Here is a 17,742-nt window from a genome sequence, read left to right as displayed (position 1 = left end):
GGTGGCGGGATAGCCTAGTGGTTAAAGTGTTCGTTCGTCACGCTAAAGACTCGGGTTCGATTCCCAACTTGGGTACTATATGTGAAGCCCATTTCTGGTATCCCCTGTTGTAGTATTGCTGGAATATTGCTAAAAGCGTCGTAAAACCTCACTCACTCACTCACATTCACTCACTCACTCACTTACTCTATCTCTTCTTTAAAACAAGTATGCAACCTCCTAAACGCCAAAATCTCCCATCGTCCCCCAGACAAAGCCTGGTTAATGAGAACAGGAGAACCTACATCTACGACCCAGCATGGTAATCATCTATTTGATTGACTGACTTTTTCCATTTTTCATTAAATTAAGTAATTGGTAATTAGGACAAAGCATTTCACGACTGTATTGATTTGATGTGTTCTATCCAAATGGATCACACTCGCTCAGAATAAGACGATTTATACCTGCGTGAAGCCCAGATAATTCCGCAAGCATCCTGTGTTGCCATGGAAACGAAACAAATCGAGAAGAAATAGATTCCCCGTGTTGTGACTGATACTGCAGGTCAAACTTGTATGATGCTTGTTAGTAATGCGTGGTACCTGGAGTGTGTCCATATAGTAAAGGGAGATAACTGGAGTATTGGCATGTATGCCTGGCAGCGTTCATGTCGAGATGAATCTGGACTGCTGATGGCCAAGAACAGATTAAGTCAACCAACGTATCAGGTGGTCAGGTAGTCCAAGTCATACGAACTTCCAATGTTGATAAGAAAGTAATGTAGACATAGTGTGTCTTTTTTTGTAGGTATGTTCAGGACGATATGACAACGATAGCGTGTACGTCAATGGCGGTGAAAATATGTCAGTCAATGACGGCCATGAACGTTTATGGCGGTGTTAGCGTGAACGTCGACGACGACGACGGTGACTGTGTGAACGTCTATGACGATGATAGTGTAAACGTCCATGACGGTGTTAGCGTGAACGTCGACGACGGTGATTGTGTGTACGTCCATGACGATGATAGTGTGAACAACATCCATGACGGTGTTTGTGTGTACGTCCATGACGGTGTTCGTGTGAACGTCCATGATGGTGTTTGTGTGTACGTCCATGACGGTGTTCGTGCGTACGTCCATGGCGGTGTTCGTGCGTACGTCCATGACGGTGTTTGTGTGTACGTCCATGACGGTGTTCTGTGTACGTCCATGACGGTGTTTGTGTGTACGTCCATGACGGTGTTCGTGCGTACGTCCATGACGGTGTTTGTGTGTACGTCCATGACGGTGTTCGTGCGTACGTCCATGGCGGTGTTCGATGCGTACGTCCATGAACAACATCCATGACGGTGTTTGTGTGTACGTCCATGACGGTGTTCGTGTGTACGTCCATGACGGTGTTTGTGTGTACGTCCATGACGGTGTTCGTGTGTACGTCCATGACGGTGTTTGTTGTACGTGCGTGCGTACGTCCATGACGGTGTTCGTGTGTACGTCCATGACGGTGTTTGTGTGTACGTCCATGATGGTGTGTGTACGTCCATGACGGTGTTAGCGTGAACGTCGACGACGTTGATTGTGTGTACGTCCATGACGATGATAGTGTGAACAACATCCATGACGGTGTTTGTGTGTACGTCCATGACGGTGTTCGTGCGTACGTCCATGGCGGTGTTCGTGTGTACGTCCATGACGGTGTTTGTGTGTACGTCCATGACGGTGTTCATGTGTACGTCCATGACGGTGTTTAAGTAAACGTCAATGACGGCGATAGAGTACGCCGATGATAGTGATGTTTTGATTGATGCCGTATACGTCCATGAGGTTCATATCATGACAGTTACAGTATACTTTAAGATTCACAAGTGTTCCTTTGACTTAATATTTTTAAAAACAGGTTAACATCAATTATTGACTCAAAATAATTAACTATAATTGGAGAAGACTAATGACCTTTGCAGATTATGTCTCCTGAAGGAGTTGGCGATTTAAGTCGATTCCATTTTCGTCTAAGACATAGCTATGCTGTTTCGTTATTTACTTATTGTTCTCTTCATTATATAATGAGCTCTTAACGGGTTTCAATACAATCCTGTTTTTGAAAATATATAACCAGTTTGTACCATGATATACATAACAGTCCGTTGCTACTAATGTGCGTCAACACTTCTCCTTGTAGCGGAATGCTGCTATATACAAGAGCTAATTACGCTAATAGACATAGCAGTTTGCTGACTATAAGTAGTACCACTGTACATCGCGTCAGTGCTGTGACCATCCCGCTCACGCACCTGTCCACACCACGTGACAAGTCTGCGACACACAACTCCATCACGCGGCTCCAACACCGGCAGGAAGGATGAACGCTAAAGGTCTGCCTGGATTAGAAGGTAACGTTCATGCTGACATTATTTAAACACGATCAGTCACAGGTAGTCGTCTGTTTTAACAATTAGAATGTTTTGAAACCATAGACTTCCATTTTGTATCTTAACAATATGCGATGTGCCGCGACAAAGTTGCAGTATCAATCACATTAAAACCTGATTTGTTTCTCGGCTTGGATTCCACTTTATAAAAATTATTGAATAAAAAAACTCAGATTTATCAAACGATTATTGCTTACTATATTCATGAAACTTCAGGGGAGAACTGTGTAGTGTTTCGTCGCTTCTGTAAGATTGAGGTGAAACAGTGGCCATGATAATGTACGTGAAAATACTCGTGTTCGTGGAACTCTGCGGATGAGATGTAGACTGATTGTGTTACTGAAGAAGCATTATAGATTTCCGCCAAGAACTGTTAAACATAGCAAGTGCTTTGAATGACTTATGAGAAAAGATGTTCATTTCAATGGATGATGATACTGTTCGCGTCAGTGAAACTCGATGCACAATGTCTAGGCGCTCCGTGGTTCTGTGGATACTTGTCACTCAATACATGCCAGCGTTTTATCTTGTACGCTGAAGGTAATTCTTAGTCAGGATCTGCAGCAAATTGGAACTAAACCTCTTCCCAACAATAGTTCCTTATGTTGGTAAGATGGTTTGTATTTCTCTGATAACGGTAACGCTGTAGCGGATGATGCAACAGTATTGCATTGAATGCACAGTTAAAATTTTAAAACTTTTAAAAATACAATTTTGAAAATCTTTCCAGATTTCGTGGCAAGCGCACTTATTTTATAGTTAACATGACTAAAGTTTAAGAGCATTGCATTGAATACAGTGTTAATATTCAGTGCTAAACTTTCAAAAATTACAATTTTACACAAGATTTTTATGTAGAGAAATTATGGGGTGGTGGTGGTGTTAGAGTATAGTGGTCAAAGTCTTCGCTCGTCACGCTGAAGACCATGGTTCGATTCCTCACATGGGTACAATGTGTGAAGCCCATTGTGTACCCTGTCATGATATTGCTGGAATATTGCACAAAGCGGCGTTCAACTAAACTCACTCACCCTTACGTTTGGTGTGTTAAAGGAAGTATAAAACGTCGAACAGCTGATACAGTTTGACTTTCCACGTTAAGCAGCCACGTAGTGAACTAATGAAATACTGTTAAAACGGCGTCAACTAAACTCACGTACTGTACTGTCATCTGTTGATACATCAAGCGTGTGACAGAAAATCCATTTATAATGCTAGGATTGTCAGCATGAGAATGTCCGTGACATGTCCGGTGTCGCCTCTTGATGTAGCGTACATCACTATCACTGATCGGAAAGCTGTTGATACAGGCATCCTCTGCAAGTGGAGGAGTTCCCAACGCCATTTCTCTGAAGTGTCAAACACGATGAAACCACAGATAACGGCGCCAATATCATTCAGTACGTGTTTACTTTAATAGTATCGATACTATAGTATTAGCGATAACATTATTGTGATAATACTACGAAATGTGAAAGTGTTATTTGCACACTGGATCATTACTTTGTGTTTGTGTAGTTGGTATGCATCGTCAGTGTCGAGACCTCAAATGTTTTTAGCTGCTTTCTCATTTCTCCAGGGCGGCGAGGTAACCTAGTTGTTAAAGCGTTCGCTCGTCACGCCGAAGAGTGAGTGAATGAGTTTAGTTTTACGCCGCTTTAAGCAATATTCCAGCAACATCACGGCAGGGGACACCAGAAATGGGCTTCACACACTGGGTTTAACGGGTCTTCGGCTTGAGCCAACGCTTTCGCTCATAGGCTACCCCACCGTGCAATTGCGTTTGAAGACATGTATGGAATTCTTAAACAAACCTAGACTGACATTAATTTGAGTTACAGGAATCAGAATTACCGAAATATTGGAATAGGAAGTGTGTTTCAATATCTCCATGCAATCAGATTTCTTATTTCAATACATACATACCCTCTATAACCTTCATAACCACACGAATATTTTATTTATCTATATTTATAATTTGTTTATTTATCCTAAGCATTTACACGCTTTTGCATGACAGTATATTTAGGAGACCAAACCTAATAGAAGCAGTCTCTATTGCAATTAATGACAGAGGTATACTTTGTTAACTTATAAAAAAGAAAAAGGTGGGGGACACCGGAAATGGGCTTCACACATTGTACCCATATGGGGCATCCAACCCGGGTCTTCAGAACGTGACAAGAGAACGCTTCAACCACTAGGCTTATATAGGCTACACTACCACCCCTCAAACCGAAGACGCGGGTTCGATTCCCCACATGGGTACAATGCAAAATCCCATAATGCAAAAATCGGCGTAAAACTAACCTCACTCACTTCTCCAAACGAACGTTCCTGTGAACATGAACTCGTTGTATTAGGGGACACGCCCAGGTATTAGCGTCATTACTTGCTGAAATCCATACACAATTACCACATAAGACGCTGCAATCCGCCATCCACTGTTCATCATATAAACCTGACAGTTGCTCATTAGTGAAGTCCTTCAGGCAATTACAGTCTCAACTTCCAGGTAGCGGGGGACCTCAGCCTGTGTGTGCTGAGTGCAGTCTATAAGCATCGATTCCAGATTCACGTATATCACACGGAGACGTATATCTGTCGTGACAGGAGAAAACATCGGACGGGTTATGATATATTGTTATGAGATAAAGTAATCACTTAGTATGTAATTATCAGCCGTATACCCCCACGAGTATATGACCTTTTCTGGAAGGATAACAATGGAAACACGATGTCGAAATGTTACATACCCCCAGCTTATCATCAACTCATGAAAGACTACTAATCAGACATAATACATCTGTGTTTTCACACGACTGGCTCTATGTACAAAGACTTGATTTACCTTAGATCTTCTGAAGTGTAAACTTAACAATGGAAAATAGATGAGACAGTGCCAACATGGATGAAACCATGTAAAATGGTTGAGACAATGTAAAAATGGTTGAGACAATGTAAATAAGGATGAAAATGTACAAAAATAATGGATAAGACAATGTTAAAATGGTTGAGACAATGTGAAATGGTTGAGACAATGTAAAATGGTTGAGACAATGTGAAATGGTTGAGACAATGTAAAATGGTTGAGACAATGTGAAATGGTTGAGACAATGTGAAATGGTTGAGACAATGAAAAATGGCTGAGACAATGTAAACATTGATGAGTATGTATTTCTTGCCTTGCAAGACATATGCAATTATAAAGAAGACAATACATGGCATCCTCTATACATGGTGCATACACGTTGTACTACTTATATAATGAACCGGTGGCCACCTTAGAGTAACAATCTTTAGATCTTTTAGTCTTTAGATTAATGGGTGTAATCTAAGATATTTAGGGTGAGTCATTAAAACATTGTTTACCTTCCCCGAAGTCGCTGCCAAATGTTTGGGGTCCAGAGAGCGCGAGAAATTGCGATCCATGTTCAGAATTTGGTGGCTACGTGAAACACAAAAATGATGCCCTAATCGTCATGCTAAGGTGACTGTAACTCCCATAATATGACTTAGACTTACGGTTATTGTTCGCTTTGTTACATGGGGCCCTGTATTACTAGGAAACGGGTCCTTGGCTACAGGCTTTTTTAAATGTATGAACCAAATCTGTATTCGGTATTATATTTTCAGTGTTATTCCGGGAACAGACGCGACTGTCGAAAAAGCTGAGCGCTGGTGAGTTGACGGCTATCAGACGCTACATAGAACAGAGAGTGACATTTGAGAACCAGAGTCTTCTGTTCAACCTCCGCCATCTCAAGTCCACCCAGGATCTCAGTGAGAAGGAGTATCAGCGATCCCTAACTGCGCTGCAGCGAGAATTAGAAAAAGAAAAATGGATTGCTCAAGAGTTTCAACGAGAGTTTGAAAGTCTCGCGAGAGTTCTTCAACAACGTGATGAAAGATATCGCCTGAAAAGCGACACGTTGATCTCTGATTTGAAAAAGGCGAGACGTACCTTGTCTGGTGTGGATGACATGAAAGAAAGGATGAATAAAGAAATGAAACAAAAAAAATGTGTTATTGAAGAACAAGAACTGAAACTCAATCAGCTGAGGGACAGTAACAGGAAACGCTATGAGATAGTTGAACAAAAGTATTTTGAAGAGAGGGACAAAATGAATAAAGAAATATTGAGATTGAAATATATGTTAGATGAGAAGAACAAAGAAATAACAAATCTGAAAATAGAACTGTATGAACGAAAGGTAGGGGAGAAAAACGTGAGGTTCAAGGACATTTATTGCGAAGCTGGCACGTGTAAAGCACGTGCCGACCTTGATCAGTGTCGGGCTCAACTCGTCCAGAAATGTACAGAAATAACGTCTTTGAACTTTCAGATCGAGCAAGGCAAGCAGAAGATCCGCGAGCAGGCCAAGCTGATGGACTATCTGTCGCCGGTGTTAAGGCAGAGAGACGACGCCAGGTACAACATCGGCTCCAACACACGGTCGAAGAAGCTGTCTGCTTATTCGCTGCCCAGTGATAGGAAATCCGGTTCTAGGATTTGACAAGATGGAACAGCATGTACCCTCTTCTGTGTGGGGGCAATAATGTCTAGGATTTGACAGAAAAATGAGACAACAGGTACAATATTCAGTGTGGGGACATTACTGTTTTGGATTCGGCAGAGAGATGGAACAACGTGTAACCTCCTCGTTGTGTGAAGGTTAATATCTAGGATGTGACACACAGATGGGACATGTACCACCTGCAGTGTGAGGACGTTAATGTCTAGAGATGGAACCTCTACTCTCTTCAGTGTGTGGACATTGGTGTCTAGAATTTGACAGAGGAACAGGATAGTCTGTACTCTCCTCAGAGTGTGGACACCAAGGTCTAGTATCGGACAAAGAGATGGGACAACATGTACTCTCTTCAGTGTGAGGACATTGGTGTCTAGATTTTGACAGAGGAATAGGATAGCCTGTACTCTCCCCGAGTGAGGACACCAAGGTCTAGTATCGGACAGAGAGGTGGGACAACATGTACTCTCTTCAGTGTGTGGACACCAAGGTCTAGTATCGGACAGAGAGTTGGGACAACATGTACTCTCTTCAGTGTGTGGACACCAAGGTCTAGTATCGGACAGAGAGTAGGGACAACATGTACTCTCTTCAGTGTGGGGACATTAATGTCTAGGATTTGACAGAGGAGCAGGATAACCTGTACTCTCCTCCGAGTGTGGACACCAAGGTCTAGTATCGGACAGGGAGATGGAACTACGTGTAAACTTAGGACAACAGGTGTTGGAAATGTTCCAGTCAAGATGTGTACCCATTCTTCATGGAAAGTTTCAAAAGTTCCAAAGGCGACATGTACATAACCACCCTACGTGTGGGTACAAAGATGATACCGCTCACCTACAATGGGAGATGTTACCGGGGACCGGAGAGATGATTTCATGGTATTATCATTGGTATACAGAGGTGATTAGCATATACGTCCCAAAGGTGAAGTTACCGGCGAATCACAAAGTTCATGTTACCAACTCGAAGCTGTGACTTCATGATGTAATTTACAGAGGCACTTTTATACGTGACGGTGAGGCTAATACTGACTCACAAAGGTGGTGCTTCCGATGATTTCCAGCGTGGGGTTTTCTGTGTTAATTGTGCCAAGTAGACTCCTCCCAAGTGAACATATGGATGGAATCTTGAAAGGACCATTGTCACGTTGTTGCCTTACAATAGCTAGCGAAAAGTGCCAAAATTGACCAAAGCTTATGTTTGCCATGTGTCGCATTGTCGAGCTTTCAATAATATTTTCATATTCTACAAAAAAGGACGAAAATGCGACAACACGACACTGACCCTTCTAGGATTCCATACCAAGACGTTGTAGATGCATCTTCAAGGAAAGTAAATATAATTCAACTCTAAATAGTTATCGTGATTAAAGGACTTTTAAATTTTCATTTGTTATAATAACGAATTCCAAAGCTCATTTCTTCATCCCATCTGTATTAAACATATTTTGTATTAGATTGCGTCGTGATTATTGAATTGAATACACTTTATTTGATTATTATTGTCATGCATTCTGGTATCCTCAACCTTGAATTTAACAGTACTTTGCAGGCGATGACATGGCACAGAAGTGGTCACGTTGGTTCGTTTCGAGTGAGTGAGTGAACATGGTATCAGGTTGCTTTTACCAAGATTCCAGTTGTTCCGGAGGACTCAGCTTCACACATTCTACCCGTGTCGTCTCTGTGCCCATGTAACAAGAATCGAACCCGGGTGTTCGGCGTGACGACCGCTGGGCTACTCACTTACCTTCGTCATACTTACAAACCCGATTATATTATGACTCATTTACATCTGAAAAGATTGGTGTCGAAATGTGACCGTGATATTATTTACTTAAAATGTAGCAAACGGGTCAAATTTCGTCACTTCCTTGCTATTCAAACCATGTCACATTGTGTCTCCTCGTAAATGAAACCAGTTCACATTGTCACTTCCTTATTGCACAACCAGGGCACATTGTCACGTCCCTGTTACTCATCCAGGTCACATTGTCACTTCCCTGCTACTCAACTTGGTCACATTATCACTTCCCTGTTACTCAGCTAGGTCACATTGTAACTTCCCTGTTACTCAGCTTGGTCACATTGTCACTTCCCTGTTACCCAGCCTGTTCACATTGTCACTTCCCTGTTACTCAGCTTGGTCACGTTGTCACTTCCCTGTAACACGGCTAGATCACATTGTCACTTCCCTATTACTCAACTATGTTACATTATCACTTCCCTGTTACTCAGCCTGGTCACACTGTCACGTCCCTGTTACTCAACTATGTTACATTATCACTTCCCTGTTACTCAGCCTGGTCACACTGTCACGTCCCTGTTACTCAACTATGTTACATTATCACTTCCCTGTTACCCAGCTTGGTCACATTGCCACTTCCCTGTTACTCAGCCTTGTCACGTCCCTGTTATTCAGCTTGGTCACATTGTCACTTCCCTGTTACTCAGCTTGGTCACATTGCCACTTCCCTGTTACTCAGCCTGGTCACATTGTCACTTCCCTGTTACTCAGCTTGGTCACATCGTCACTTCCCTGTTACTCAGCTAGGTTACATTGTCACTTCCCTGTTACGCAACCAGATGTCCCTATCACTATCCTCACTCAACTAAGTCATACTACTTGTCAGTCTAGTGGGTCACACTTTCTCGTGATACAACCAGGTCGCATTGTCATGTCCTTGCCCCCTTGTCCCCTCCCCAACCTCCCCACTACACTGCATAGTAGACACTATCGCCAGCTTCTCAACTGGCATTAATCTATTGAGTTAAATACTTTGTAGTTCTGAGCCTGATAACAATATTCAATTACATGTAAAGACAAGGCCTTTATTCACGTGTAAAACTATCTATGAAACATTTGTACATTTAACATGCCACCTCTATCGAAAGTACATAGCAAGTAAGTCTTATGTACCTTGGTTACGGAAGACCGAGTATGGCTAGTGACTATAGAGATCTACCTGAAGGACAGTATTCTCAGGTGAGAAATATTTGTTTTTCTGCCGTCTTCTCCTCCCATACCAGCAGTCGCGTTCAATTACTTCTCTGTCTCCTCTCATCTCAGACACCTCACCCAACCTGATCTCTCTCGCCCACTCACTTCACTGAAAGCTCGCCATCCGCCCTTTCATTTACATTCTCACTAACCCACTTAAAACCATCTCTCTCACCCACAGAATCCTACACACTCCTACACTCAATCTTTCACTCACTCACTCACACACCCCACCCAACGCCATCCATCCACCCACTCACAAACCAACTCATTCACTCTGTCATTCAACCCCTGAAGATCCGAGTTAGAATTGATCTTCAGTAAACCATGCTTGTCGTAAGTGGCGACTAACGGGATCGAGTAGTTAGACTCGCTGACTGGTTGACACATGTCATCGTATCCCAGTTGCGTAGATCGATGTTCATGCTGTTGATCACTGGATTATCTGGTCCAGACTCGATTATTTACAGACCGCCGCCATATAGATGGAATATTGCTGAGTGCGACGTAAAACTAAACTCACTCACTCACTCATTCAACCCACCCAAACACACACACACACACACTCACTCACTCACACTCTCACTCACTCAGGCACTGCCTCACTTATTCACACACTCACCCACCAACCGACCCACTCACTCACTCACTGCCTCTTCCTCCGTCGTCTTCTTTTCATCCTTATCCAGCAGCCCCACCCTCCTGGCCAGCTTCCGGAACTTGTACCTGACCTCCTCCTGTATCAGATGGAAACACATGGCCTGCATGGCCATCCCGAACAGAAGGTACATGCAGCACATCACCAGCTTCTCCTGACTGCCCCACGAGTCGATGCTGCTCCCAGGGACGTAGTCGCCGAAGCCGATGGTGCTCAGTGTGATAAAGCAGAAGTAGGAGGCGATGAGGAAGTCCCAGTCCTTCTCCCACAATGCAAACATTATAGCGCCACCTATGATGTATCCGGTCATTATACAGAGGGTTAGCGATATTGGGACACGTGCTTCCGAGAGTTTGGTGTGAACTGGCTCTTCATCTAAGGGAGATAACTCTCCTTCAGCTTCAAAAGACGTTATTTCTCGCGATTCCGATTCAGCTGCTTGCTTGTTTTCATCTTCAAGAAGCTGTAAGTTATGGTCAGCAGTTACTCCGTTCATCTGACGACTCCACTTCCTGGCCCTCTCGGCCGCCTCTCGTATCTTCGATAATCTGCGAGACTTCCGCATCCTCCGTTTTAGAAGCAGCCATCTGCTCATGAGCCCTAAACAGGCATGTTTATAGACCAGCTTGACGCAGGAGCTGAGCAAGGAGCCGATGTTCCGGAGACACAGAAAGGTGAGTGGTATGCCGACGATGGCGTAGACGATAGTGATGACCCGACCCCAGCTGGTTTTAGGTGTTATGTGTCCATAACCTGCCAATACAGAAATGGGGAATATAGTAGATAAGACTAGCGCTTTGTCTCTCAATATATATAATTATTATGGAAATATATATTTTTAAAATTTAATTGGAACACCAGTGAGATGGAAGACTTTCTTCATTTACGGCATTCGCATAGCTGAAAGTGAGTGATTTGGGTTTTACGCCGCTTTTAGTTCGGCAATGAATACCAGAAATGGGCTTCAACATTGTACCCATGTGGGGAATCGAACCCGGACCTTCGGCGTGATGAGCGAACGCTTTAATCACTAGGCTACCCCACCGCCCCGCATTGCTGAAGAGAATTGGTGGAAAGACAATGAAGTGGTTCAGGTACTGTGAGACAGACTATAGTTCATACATGCACTTTTGTTCATTGTTCCACGCCGTACGCACAAATATTTCAACTGTATGACAGGAGCCTGCAAATATTTGGATCAACTATTTTATGAATAATCGAATCTGGACCAAATAATCCAGTGATTAACCATTGATCTGAGAGCATTGCCGGCCTGACTACCGTCCCTGCGTCGCCTCTTACGCATGCATTTGTTCCTTAATACCGGTTCTCATCCGGATTTTCACTTTTTAAACTTCAAGAACTTGTTTCTAAAAGACGTGCGTAGTACAACACTGTAGTTACTGAATGGCGAAATAAACGTCGTAATACTGGAAATGACATTTAAGTATCAATGGAGTATTTGAACCTATTTCCTAAAAATATACACCGGAAGTCAAGTTTGAGGAAAACATGAATCGTGGTCGTGCAGCCTGTTTTTCGCAATAAAATATTGTTTGAGATTGAGGTAAGAAGTATTTTTGTTTGTGGAAAGGGAAGAGTTCGCACAAACACAACATTCAAATCGAGATGCACGTGCATCATGCATGCATTCAGGCATAAATTGCCGGCTTGAATGGCATATTCACTTGTTTTCTGAACACAGCAGCTGTGTTCCAATATTACGACGTTTCTTTTGGCTTCAGTATATATGCTTGTTACACGTTCAACGAATGTCTGAAGAAACACTGTTGTGTAGAACTTGCCACGTGATTTTATTCCTTCCATTTTTAAAGGTACGCTAATCCATGCATGTGTTGTGTAAAATGCATCTAAATATACCAAACGTCCAGGGAGAGATACACTAGTGAGCAATGCCGACTGCCGAACCCAGGATACAATATCCGGAGGACTGTGCTATTTACAGCACCGCAGTCATGAAGATGACAGGAGTAATAAACAACGCTGATGGCATGATCAGATCTGACCATCCGTTTTGGTTTCAAATCAGTACTTTCATGCTTAAGCGCTCAATTAAATGCATGAATATAATTCTATTTTAACTTTGAATTATGTTGTTTCTGAGAGGTTCGAAATATCAGAGCTCATATACCTGTTCAAATATACGAGATGAGCTCAAATGGCTTTCAACCTCGCGTTTAAGGTTTTCCACTTTACAACGAGTTACCCGTGTGCGTGTCTCAATAGTACCAGCCCATTGAAATACCCAGTTTAATTGGATACCTCACTTTCCACTACACCACGGAGATGGTCCAAGTATGAGAACATAAAATCATTTGGTATCTATGGTTGACAATAGATAACTATGTTTGTGCTTCGATCCTCTCATAGTTTTTCAGTTCTTCTCAAACAATGAGGAAGGATTAATCTCGACAGTGGGAATACCATCTTCACGTAGGCCAACTAGTGTTAATTGATATTTAGTCAACACGGAAGTTTGTATCAAAATCGGTTTGGCAATATGTTATGAGTGAGTGAGGTTTTGCGCCGCTTTGCGCAGTTGTCCATGTTTATCACGCCGCATTAGCTTAATGGAACCCGTGAACATCCGGGTTAGAATTGATCTTCAGTAACCCATGCTTGTCGCGAGAAGCGACTAACGGGATCGGGTGGTCAGGCTCGCTGACTTGGTTGACACATGTCATCGGTTCCCAATTGCGCAGATCGATGCTCATGCTGTTGATCACTGGATTGTCTGGTCCAGACTCGATTATTTACAGACCGCCGCCATATAGCTGGAATATTGCTGAGTGCGGCGTAAAACTAAACTCACTCACTCACTCACTTTATGTGGGACGAAAGCCCGAAGTTATGCAGGTCTCAAACGTAACGTCGACCCATGAAACATACACAGGGTGATGTTCGGGGTGTCCAATGGACGCGGCGCCTTTGAAGGCTCGGCCACCGGTGATATTGAAGCGTCATACAACCATATCAACTGCCACTTCCGTGGCGTGGAGTCAACTGGAGGATAACATTCCTGGGTTTCAGGCAGGTTTCCCAACTGGGTATTCTTCATTTGACTTTCTATCAAGAAACTGTTTGATAAAGACACCGGCAACTACTTTAATAGCTTTCACTAATTTCAAGAAAAACTTTGATTATGTTAAAGAGATGCGTTAAAATATTTGGAGAAAGTTTTCAGGCACATTATATTAGGATGCATAGTCAAATTCGAAAAACCCCAACAACGTTGTGTTTTGAAATGGTGGTATTCTGTCACAAGATAAATAGATTTACAAAAGCAGCCCCAACGTCTGTTTTTGTGTAACAAGCTGTCAGTGCCGTTTCTTTTAAAATGGCAAACTGCATCAATGACAAATCGTGCAATGAGGGCCTGGAGAGATAACTGTAAACAGATACACAATTAGAATGTTGACCGAGAAATGTATGTTTAGAAGACTTTAAACAGATGTTTTACCGATATTGTAGTATGGCTCTGAAGTATGGGACACAAACGTTTTAAAGAAGTAGGAGGTTATGCTGTCGCAAATTAAAGCAAGCGTTCTATTATCTATGTTGCCGTTACTAGCTATATATCAAGTCCGTAATGCAAAATACTTGATGAAACCGACCAGCATGCAAAACGGTCGAATCTCCAAACGAATTTATTGTCATTGACATTAAACATTGGTACATTTGTTCATATTATATATATAATTTTCACATAGATTGTGGATCATATTGTTAAATCAGTCTGTTGGAGACGATATGGAACTTCTTAGATAATAATTTTTTACAGACTTACTAATAACTGACCGTGGAAGTCAATACTCAATAATAGATCTTACATATTTACACCAGGAAAAGGCGAGCATACATTGCCTGCCATCTGCCACAAAAACATGCAAGGGCAAGTTAATTATTCACCTACAAACAGGAATTTTATCAGACAGATTTTGGTCACTGATGCGTCAAATCTGAAAATGTCGACATGTCCACCTTAAAACAGTGTTTGAACTTCAAAAGAATTGGAACCTTGTCAAATAAATACATACGCATTGTATTTCATCAGATACAGATATTATATTTATCCTCAACGAAGGAACTAGCGAAGGGGCAATCAGTTAAATTACTTTTACGTATTTGTCCTGTCTGTGATGATCTTCACGTGAAGATGAACGTCATATCTTCAAATACTATAATATACCCTGACACGGTTATTACCCGAACTTCTACTGGAAACGTCCGACCAAATATATATTTTTTTAATTCGATGTGTACATGTCAGTTTAGAACATTCGGCAGCAATGTTTTTGTACCATGCATTTTAAGATCTGACATGTAAATATCATTATATATGAGTCACGTGATTTACTTGTATTGAATGACTTGTAGTCGTACCACTGTATGGGGACAGGCGGCAAAAACTTAATATACATCTTTTATTCTAATCGTGAGAGGCTGGTGTACCTGCAGGACAGGGCGTGCTGACCCATTCTGGGAACACCTGGTGTCATCCATTTCCCTTCTCCCTGATAATTTTTACTGTTATTTGCCTGTTAAACCCAAGGCAAATGGTTCCTGTGGACAATTGAGACTGGAAGTTCTCGGGCTTCGGCGTTATATATAAAAATGTACTACATTGTCCTTTAATGTTGACTCATTGTTATACATGATCGTTTCTAATATATCAATCACGGGTTCGTTTGGTCCACATCCGATTGCTCTTTTTACACCTTTAAATGGATGTTATATTGGTCAGGGCGTCGATAAACGACAAACGAATAAAACAATTCATAATTACGTGCTGCTATTTTTTACTCAGTTAAAGCAGCGTGTCGTCATAACATACTTTGAGCCCTACTCCACTCACCGATAGTTGTGACGACGGTGACGGCGTACAACAACGCCCCCGCAAACGACCACTGCAACTCATCGTCAGGGTCCTGTCCATCCCAGCCATTGAAGACCGTTATCTCGTGAACCTCCGTCTGAAACTGCTCCACTAACCGAGTCGCGTTCCGCTTCCATGTGTCATAACTCTTCGTGGTGTTTTCCAAAGAACGTGACAGTTCTACCAGCTTCTTGGTGTACGTGACTCGAGCTCGTTCAACTCGTTCCCTCTGGATCATTTCACTTGGAGCCTCGAGTCCCTTGAAGATGACACCACCAAACATGCTGTAGGCGACCACAGCCGACGTGAGTCCTACTTGTGAAAAAAGGAACATAAGGAATCGTTTAATTCCGGTGACAATGACATGACGTATTTGTTTAGCTCGTGACACAGGAGCTGCTTCCATTTTGGTCGAAAGCTGTAGAAATATTTCACAGGATTTTGTCACTGGTTTTCGGTGACCCGTTAAATAATTTTTACCACCGCCTTTTGTACCCAGTGGAACCACCTTGTACTCCAGTGGTGGCGTTTTGTGACATATTTCCAAATTCTCTACCTGTAGAATTCGTGTTGTATTCTTACTGGAACTATGTTATATCAAGGTACCGGACAATCTTGTGAGGCACAATATATCCGCTGTATCGGTGCCTTGTTCCGGATCAACCCTGTTGAACCAGCCTGGCACTTTCATGGCACCGCTCAACTTCCGTGACAATCATTTCATTACACTCACAACCAGCAAACGGACGTGATGAATCACATACTTGGTTTATAAACATAACGGCTGTTATTCGCAGTGGAAAGCGGTACTGTTTACTGGAATTAATCCTGTGTATGTCCAGAATATAACAACTCCTCGTATCGCCCCAAACTTCGTCAAAATATTTTCGATACCTCTGATCTTCTGTTCAAGGTTTCCAGGTGCACATTCGCTATCGTTAAATGTTTTTGTACATTAACTTTCCTTCGTTCAGTGTTATATCCTCTGATATTTTCCATAATAACACCGCCCCCTCCCAGCAGGCCTTCAGATAAACGAGGTATTCGCTCCTCCACAGACGACTGATGGAATTTAATGGGAAAGGCAATTAAAGGCTAAAGCATTGAGTATTGTATCTACAACATTAAGCAGTGGTTCTCGTTGCCCGATATTGGGTGAGTGTAATCAGTGGCCCTAGTGTCTCCTGTCTTAATAGAAATACCACACGTGATGTACAATGGCAGCCGCGAGAACACCTGACCACATCTCGAGATCAAACGTGAGATTACGTGGCTTCGTGCCTTGCGCATAGTTGTTGCGTAAAAATCACGGGGAGCCGCGTGCCACCCTGGTTCTGTCAGACAGATTGCCACGTGCCAAATCTGAAATGTGGCACTTACTGTTTGGTGTGCGAGCGTGAGTGCGCCTGTGCGCTCGTGTGTAGATAGTGAGTGAGTGGATTTTGTTCAACGCCGCCGTGGACTGTATTACAATTAGGTCTCTGCGGGTTTGCATGGTGTGAGACGGAAGCTGGAAAAGCAACGCGCTTGAGTTGCTGAGAACATTTCGAAACTCATTCAGGGCCAAGTGGGATTCGAACCCGTGAGCAGAGTATCCTGGCATACCTAAGGGATGCGTGAGCGAGTTTAGTTTTACGCCGCACTCAGCAATATTCCAGCTGTATGGCGGCGGTCTGTAGTTAATCGAATCTTGACCAGACAACCCAGTAATCAACAACATCAGCAGCGATCTAGGCAATTGGGAACCGATGACATGTGTCAACCAAGTCAGCGAGCCTGACCACCTGATCCCGTTAGTCGCCTCTTACGACAAGCATGGGTGACTGAAGATCAATTCTAACCCGATCTTCAGGGGTGACCTAAGGGATGCAGCTTTGCACATGACTCTAGCATAAGTAAGTGAGTGAGTGAGTTGGGTTTTACGTCGCTTTTAGCAATATTCTAGCAATATCACGACGGGGGACACCAGAAATGGGCTTCACACATTGTGCCCATGTGGGGAATCGAACCTGGGTCTTCGGCGTGACGAGACAACGCTTTAACCATTAGGCTACCCCACCGCCCCTAGCATAAGTAGCCCGGCAATCAGTGCATAATGCTCAGATATTACAGCCAACAGTCTGTTCACGCAATCAACCACACATGTTAACCTACCTTCTCTACACAGTAAGTCGTCACTATACTAACCTGGTATCTCCACACAGAATGTGCTTCAAGTCCATTGACGCCATACCAGCAAC

At 42.9% G+C, this 17,742-nt stretch overlaps 1 protein-coding gene across 1 annotated transcript; it reads right to left on the bottom strand.

The window, feature by feature from the left end:
• Positions 1-10,585: 10,585 nt before the first annotated feature.
• Positions 10,586-16,161, bottom strand: LOC124276952 (two pore potassium channel protein sup-9-like). The gene is made up of 2 exons (XM_046712610.1): positions 15,482-16,161; positions 10,586-11,358 (listed from the first exon to the last, which is right to left on the bottom strand). The coding sequence occupies exons 1-2, from the start codon at positions 15,906-15,908 to the stop codon at positions 10,586-10,588; spliced, it is 1,200 nt and encodes a 399-aa protein (XP_046568566.1). The 5' UTR covers positions 15,909-16,161.
• Between the last annotated feature and the right edge of the window lie 1,581 nt (positions 16,162-17,742).

Source organism: Haliotis rubra, unplaced genomic scaffold, assembly GCF_003918875.1.
Source record: "Haliotis rubra isolate DU_JTF1 unplaced genomic scaffold, ASM391887v1 Scf216, whole genome shotgun sequence".
Classification (NCBI taxonomy): domain Eukaryota; kingdom Metazoa; phylum Mollusca; class Gastropoda; order Lepetellida; family Haliotidae; genus Haliotis; species Haliotis rubra.
The sequence above is the reverse complement of the archived record's forward strand: the minus strand, read 5'-3'. Positions and strand labels throughout refer to the sequence as shown.